The 7,717-nt window shown below is 40.3% G+C and overlaps 1 protein-coding gene across 1 annotated transcript; it reads right to left on the reverse strand.

Moving 5' to 3' along the window:
• Window positions 1-2,900: 2,900 nt before the first annotated feature.
• On the reverse strand, window positions 2,901-7,447 carry tmem53 (transmembrane protein 53). Its single transcript, XM_008433018.2, has 4 exons — window positions 7,324-7,447; window positions 7,096-7,219; window positions 6,819-6,922; window positions 2,901-5,239 (listed from the first exon to the last, which is right to left on the reverse strand). Exons 2-4 carry the CDS (start codon window positions 7,148-7,150, stop codon window positions 4,538-4,540), a joined length of 861 nt encoding a protein of 286 aa, XP_008431240.1. The 5' UTR covers window positions 7,151-7,219; window positions 7,324-7,447; the 3' UTR covers window positions 2,901-4,537.
• Window positions 7,448-7,717: the final 270 nt, after the last annotated feature.

Below are 7,717 nucleotides of genomic sequence, written 5' to 3' on the forward strand. Positions count from 1 at the left end.
GCTCAGCGGCACGATAACCATAAAGAAGTGCAGCGAGGGAAGATTTAACCGTTTGAAAGATGTTGATCATATTTTCTGATAAATGCGGCCCCTGATAGGACTCGTCTTTGTGGAGGCTCGCGGGTCTTGTGATGATGAAAAGCCGCGCGGATTATTCGAATCCACTAAATCACAGCTAAAAGTCGCCGTGCACAGCCAAGGTCTATGAAACTATCAGCCCCAAATTGAGAACACAGACGATATGTTACCACATTGCCAAGTGCTACCACTTAATGTCATTAATCTTGGTGCTCTCCCCCTCATCCCTCTCACTCCGTCTCTGCGTCGGAGAGCCGGGCGTCCTCTAAAAGTATGGATCTTGACCGCAGCCATTTTCCGCAGAAGAGGGAAAGGCTAAAGAGAAAGCGCTGACCCCTCTTCACCACAATTTTCCCCTCATCAACTTGTGAGACTTCATTAACTTCCATGGTGTAATTTCTTCTTTCAGTGGGTTTCTAAAGGGGAGAGGGAGGCGTATGACGATCTCGGCCGCACAAACCGATCTATTCTTTGTTCTCCCTCATCTTCCCTGCAGCCTGCACTTAAAAATACTTTGTTTTAATTTGAAATGGCGACAAGGTTGTTGTTTTTTTTGGAGGGGTTGCCTTTAATCCTTGTAAAGTCAAAATGGTTGCACAATAGGAATACCTTGAAGATAGACAAGACGGATATAATAGCAAAAGTCTTGATGGCAACCAGTAAAGCACTGGCACTTTCTAATATTGTAAAGCAGTCCAAAGGTTCATAAAGGTAGATTTCACATWTTCCTGTCCCTAAAAGAGACATAAATAATGTCTGAGCACGGCCTTAATCGTCCTGATGTGAAGCTGAGGCTTCGCCTAGAACCTGAACTGTGGAAACTGTGAGCCAATGCTGCCCTCTTCAGGTGGATCTACGTCTCTGAGTACTGAAAAAGGTGTGGGCAAACCCCATGATGGATGAAAAAATATATATATATATATATATAATTTACTGCAATTAGCTAAAAAAAAAAAAGTTTCAAGAAAGGAACATGTGCATAAGTTTCAGTCAAATTTGTTATGTTTGGCAGTTAAAAACTGCTCCCTCAAAGCTGTAATTTACAATARCAATGCTTATATTTTAGAGAGCAAATTTGTGACGAATCTAAAGGCTATTTTTTGGTGGGATACGCAAAWTGGTGTGTGCATGTTTMATTYCACTCCCAAAGTGGTGAAATTTGACATGACTTTGTAAAAGCCCTGAAGCAGAGTCAGACAGGTTCCTTCTGCTCCAGCGTCTTATTGTCCGAGTTAGCTTGCAAAAACAACAACGATCCCAAGCATGGAACAACGGTATGGTAGCTAACAACGGAGTATGTAAAAATAGTCAAAAACATACTCACAAGCTTATCAGCAGTTAATAACTAGTTTACAACTGTACAGGTGTGTTTATAGACACATACCTGAAGAAGGGGAATATTTTAATAAAAGAGTCAGATATGTTCCTTCTACTCCAGCGTGTCTTATTATCCGAGTTAGCTTGAAAACACAACAACGATCCCAACATGGAACAACGGTATTGGTAGCTAACAACGAAGCTAACAATGGAGTGTGTAAGTATAGTCAGAAACATGCTCACAWGCTTTCCAACAGTTAAGAAACTGGCTTACAACCGTACAGGTGTGTTTATGAATAAACTCATACCTGAAGAAGGGGAATATTTCAATAAAAGAGCCCTTCTGCTCCGGCGGGTGAAGAGTAGTCCCGGGTGGAGTGCTCTCCATTATGGATAGCGCTAGCGGTAAACTCCCCCTGCTGGTTGCATCCGGCTACATCAACCAAATCAAACCGTATATAATTTTAGCMCAAACTGCTGGCAAAACATTGCGAATCAATCCATCACGACTCCACCCAGTGTGACGTCGTACAGTGAGAACTGTGGTTTATATCCATGCACTTCCACTTGAAAAAATGTGTTATATTGCTAGACGTTAGGATAAGAAATTACACCTTCTTGTGTAGTTATGATGACTTAGTGCTGTAAGGTTTTTGAGGCCTCATACATACATCATCAAAGGACTACAGCTCTTCTAACGTGCAGTTCAGAAAGCGATGTTCCTCGGTCTGTGCCGATATGTAAACTTTCCTCTCTCTTCTTTCGGCCCTCCGAGCTGCTCCTCATGATACATGAAGTACCAGTGCCAGATCTGGAACGGAGGCAAATGCCAACCTGCTTGCTCCTCCAAATGTCAAATCTGAGAGACACAGACATTCAGCAGCCATCGCCACTGGGTTGTTCCAGAGACAGACACACACACACACACACACACACACACACACACACAACTCAAACAGTCCTCAGTGTCTCATGAAAGCAGAGCAGGTGAAGTGGCTGGATTCAAGTGAAGCGCTTTCTGTTCAGCAATAGAAGAAAAGAGACAAGTCTGGAAAACAAACAGCTTGCTATGAACTCGTCATGATCAGACATATTTTTTACATGAACAAAAAAAAAAACTGACTTAATTTAGTTTTCTTGGTCTCACTCTACGTTGCCAGGAAGTGAGAAGAAGCAGAAAACACTTGTAGGGATTTTAAAATACAAATTTTGACACATGTCCACCAGAGGGAGCCATATACAAATATCTTCAAACAACGGGAGRGYCTTCTCCGAATCTGATCTGTAGTTTTACTTTGAATGAATTCAAACTTATTTCCATGTGTTAATATTTTACAATGTTGTTAAATTGACTCAATAACCTAGGTTTWATTTTATAGATGGGTAGGTTTTAAATGCACATTTTGTTAATGTTCAGAGTTTCTGTAAACAAAACATTCACAATTTGATAGGTGCGAACTACAGAAGACATAAAATAAGAATATTATGAAAAAAGGTAGGAGACATTTTACTGTGAGCATTCTGGTTTATTGAAGGCACATCAGTTAAAAAGTGAACATATCGGTTGTGCTTCACACATACATTCATCGTCACTAGGCTTCGTCCTTGGACTAAATTTGTTTGTATCACACATTAGGTCGACTTCACTTGATTTGGACACAAATCCTGTAAGGCAGCGACAAGTCTAAAGGAYGAAATCACACGAATCACTTAAGATACGCAACACCTTCTTTATAAAGCACCCTTATTTTAGTGAGAAATCATAAATTACATTTCATAAATAAACAAAACAGAACAGGCAGTCAGATCTGTGTCAGACTGACTGGCGACTACTAATGTACAATGCATCACATTTCACAGCAATAAATTAGCCTAGAATATTTTAGTTTTTTTTCCATTGTATCTCAATGCTTGTGCAACTAATCTGAAAAGAAAAAAAAAAAGTGTTTATGTGGTACAAAACTGAACAGAACAAGTGCATGTGAGCAATTTAAATTATCGCTAGAAAGGGRTTTTCAGTCATTGAATAAGGAAATGAATCTCATTAATTATACAGATTCATTTCTACACAGAGGGATATGTTTCAAGTGCTTATTTCTGATCATTTTGATGACAATTCTCCACAGCTTTTATAAACCAAAACTAAAGTCTCTCAGAAAATTTTCACATTTCACGACCAATGAGAGAAAAATACTGAAATGCTATTTATGAGTGACGACTTGACAGGATTAGGTTATTGACTCCATCCACAAGTAGGGCAAGCGGCAAAAAGCCAKTGTTAAAGAAGCTGCCTGCTCACACTGTGCTGTATCCCAGCAAGCTCATGGAAAATCGAGTGGAAGAAAAAAGTGTGGTGGGGCCGAAGTCCTTTCATTAGCTTTGTGCCTGTCATCTAAACTAGCAGAAACAAATGGCTGAAATAGATCCCTCTGTGAAATAGTGGGAAAAATCCAACTTTCACTGTTGGTTCCAGTAAAACCATCCATAAATATGCATTTGAAAATATGTTTGAATACAATTAGCGCGTGGTGATTAGCCATACAGTTGGCCTGCTTACTACAGCTAATGTGGCTCGTGTTATAATGCGTTATATTTAGAGCAGTATAAACTGTGTGCAACAGAAGTGTTTTCAAAAACAGCGACTGACTTTTAGCTWTAGTTTTTGTAKGAATTTTTATCAGTATCGCAACAAATAGCACCAAATATTAAATCCGATACGCCAATCCAGTTATAAATTTCATTTTTTGAATCTATAACAAATAAATGTTCTATAATATTTTAAGCAAAAACAATTACAAAATGTTATGCATGTTTTTTTTGTGTGTGTGGGTAAATACTGTRATATTTCTTAGGTTATCCTACCGTGGGAATGTCATACTGGAATATTTCAACTAGTTTAGTTTATTTTATTAAATAAAATAAACTAATTTATTTTATTATTTTTAATTTTATTAAAATAAACTAATTTAGACAAGTGGAACTTTCCCTTGCGGTGCCCTGGGGCATTAAAATTAAATGTAGCAGAAGTCATGAGAAGAAAGCTTTACAGTTTCTTGGATTTTTCCAACCACAGTAGGTAAAAAAAAAAAAAAAAAAAGGCTTGGTAGTCATATTATCTTCAAACTCTGGAGAGAGCAAATCTTCACTCACTCTGAACGTGTTGTCTCTTTTTCGCTTCGGGTCCTTCAGAGTCCTTCATGCAAGCCACCAGGAAGTCACGGCACTTGCGAGTGTACTGCTCGGGAAAATCGCGGAAGTGACAGACGTGGGCACTGGAGGCGAAGTCGCAGCTGTGCACGGGGACGCCCTTCTTTGCCACGGCCTCGGCGAAAAGCTCGATGTCCCTGTGCCTGATCACCTGGTCCGCTCTGGAGTACAGCAGGAAGTGGGGCCAGGCGGGCGGGCGCTCTCGCACGGCGTCGTAGTGGTTCTTGTGGATGAACTTCGTCACCGGATACAGCACGATCCGCAGGAGGAAAACGCTCACCGCGAACAGCGCCAGGAGGACGTACTTTAAAGCGGGGCTTATCCGGGGCCCCAGGGTGGCGGTGAGCGCGCGCAGGGCGCCTCGGACGTTTCCGCTGCCGGGCGCGCTGTCCACCACCACCCCGAGCACGCGCAGCGAGCTGAACTGCTGGTCGCTGTGCAGCAGCTCCACGATGTACCGGTAGAGCATGAAGCCGCCGTTGCTGAAGACGTGGAAGAAGACGGGGCTGTTCTCCACCTCGTAGTCGTAGAGGATCTCCAGCAGCTTGAGCGCCGTGCCGCTCAGCTCCTTGTAGCCGAACGTCTCAGAGATGAAGACGGTCTTCAGCGGTGCGGTGTAGCGGATGGTGACGCATCCCTGAGAGAAAAACCCAAAGTGGAATAAAGCTGACTGTTGGCAATTTCCTGTGATGTCGCAGCAGTTTTGAAGCTCCAATCCACAAKATATTTYAGTAAAAAGAAACCAAGCGAACTCTRGATATAGTTTGTCACCTACTGATCAACATATTTTGGACAATTTCCCATTAAGTGTTAGAATTTTGCTGTAAAATTCTTTGATAAAGTTAAATTCTATCCTCCCCAATACGGGTGGGAATTTATCGTATCATTCATCATTTATCGTGATAAGTTTCTTATTATGATATGATTTTGATTTATTGTTGTTACAATAAATGTCTATTAATGTTTAAAAACCCTTACAAAAAACTATTATTTTTCACCAATTTTCTCCAGTTTGCTCATTCACGTTGTATCAATAAATTKKAACATTTTATTAAATTCTTGTGTGCATTTCAGTGACACAAACCAAACKTCTTTATGTGATTAGCGTCCTAAAGAAAAGCATTACAAATGTGTATGTTTTTCAGCAGCAGTATTTGTGCAGTCACGTTCATAGATGCCTACAAAAMAGTTACATAAACTTAACATCACTTGTATCGTTATTGCAATAGTACCACAACATATTGTGATAAAACCATGTTGCTCACCCGTACACCCCTATATAAGCTTCTATACACGTATGCCTATGGTGACATCACAGAAGGTAACTTCTCMGTTWTTTTAGTGGACTAATTTCTACTTATTGTGKTTTTTTTCCTCCTTCTTCTCAAATTCTACTTTAAATGTGTTTCTATGAATTACTCATTCCAACAATGCCTGGACACATGGAAGATCTCTGAGAAAAGGACGAGAGAAGACTGGAATGGCCGATTATCAGGTATGTGGTTATGAAACACCAAATGATATGCTTGGTGTGTTTTACTGAGATGATTATCAAGTTCTAATTTGATTTTTTTTTTTTTTTTTGCAAAACTGTTTCAACATTTATAACTTGAAAATTGCTATATCATGCATGTGCTTGCAGTACAGCCTGTACCAGGAGATGGGCATTTATCGCATCGTTTATCRTGATAAATTTCGTATTGTGATGAGAATTTGGATTTATTGTTGTCGCTATAAATTCCGTAACGACAAATGCGTTTGTTTTTCAAGAGCAGTTTTTTGTGGTTGTGGTGCTATTGCTGTGTCATTCAGTCGCAGCCATACAGTTTACCTGAAAAACAAGCGATAAACAGTTGTTTATCGTCACTTGAATTGTTAACACAATAGTACGCCCAAATATTGTGATAAAAAATTTTTAATCTGTAGCATCATCATCACCTCTGTCTTGTCAACAAAACAAAGAGGTTATAAAAATTCAATGCTCAGCAGTCAGAGGAAGAGAGAATGCTTCCAGGTGAACTTCCGCAGGGTGGATTCAAATTRCATACCGACACTTTAACTGGCAAGTAACTATTATATTTACAGTGGAAACTCAATTCGGTTGCTGTTTTGCAGTCATTGTGCAATTGATAGTGAAAAAAAGGACACTTTCTTATAGCATTTTAACTGGAATAATCCACAATCTGCTGAGCCTTTTCTAATCTCGTTGGCCTGACCTTGTCATTGTAGATGGAGCTGTATTTGGAGAGGTGTTTGTCCTTGCACCCAGCCCAGCCCAACAGGATCACAACTGGCTCCTTTGTCCCCTGCCAGTGTCTCTCTGAAAACAGTTCGACACACACGCACACAACACAAAAGCGCTTTAACAGAAGCACAGCGAGCTGCACCAGCAGTAACGGTACCAGACACACAGCGGCTCTGCTGGACGGAGCTACCGTATGGGTTACATACAAGGATGACAGTGCATCTGTACCTATGACTATAAGTACTCACCTGATGTGCCCGCATCCGGAAATACAATATTGTAGTCAATATCGTCGGCAGCCATTTCTAAAAGCTCTCCGGCGGGCTAACGTTCTCTCATTTAGACGTTGTAAGCGACTGAAAGCAGGCTAACCTGGACAAAATTAGGTATTTTCTTTGAAAAAAAAAAAAAGACACTACAAACAGGTTAATTCACTACATTGACCATAGACAGTATTGCAACAGAACCCTTCCTACCGACAGGAAAACCTCTTCTTAGTTTTATAGTATGAGCAGCGATCCGTCTCTGGCTTCTCGCCCCCTGGTGGACGGCGGTCGAAAACGCTCCTGAAGATCCACTGCTTTGGATTTTGAAATGCATACAAACTGCTTTGTAAGRTTACACGCCACCTTATATTTTCTTTATTTTATTCTGGATAGTTCCTATAACTCTTTTAGACAAACTGAGACCACAATAACAGATTTCAGAGTGTTCATAAGGTTTTAATTACCAAGAGAAATGAGARGTAACAAATTAACATTGTGGTAACCATGGATACAAAACAACTTATTTCCAGCGACATGTCAGATAATTAAATGGGTTGGCGCTTGAATTTAAGAAAATTAATTTGATAAACAAGGCAATGTTTTT

The sequence above is a fragment of the Poecilia reticulata genome, linkage group LG17 (genome assembly GCF_000633615.1).
Source record: "Poecilia reticulata strain Guanapo linkage group LG17, Guppy_female_1.0+MT, whole genome shotgun sequence".
Classification (NCBI taxonomy): domain Eukaryota; kingdom Metazoa; phylum Chordata; class Actinopteri; order Cyprinodontiformes; family Poeciliidae; genus Poecilia; species Poecilia reticulata.

Bases quoted from the DNA above. Each gene is read 5' to 3' on its own strand.
- tmem53 (XM_008433018.2), bottom strand. From the start codon at position 7,150: ATGGCTGCCGACGATATTGACTACAATATTGTATTTCCGGATGCGGGC. The intron at 6,923-7,095 runs GTGAGTACTTAT...AACTGTTTTCAG, and splicing joins TCCGGATGCGGGCACATCAG to AGAGACACTGGCAGGGGACA. The intron at 5,240-6,818 runs GTCAGGCCAACG...TTTTTCTCTCAG, and splicing joins GCTCCATCTACAATGACAAG to GGATGCGTCACCATCCGCTA.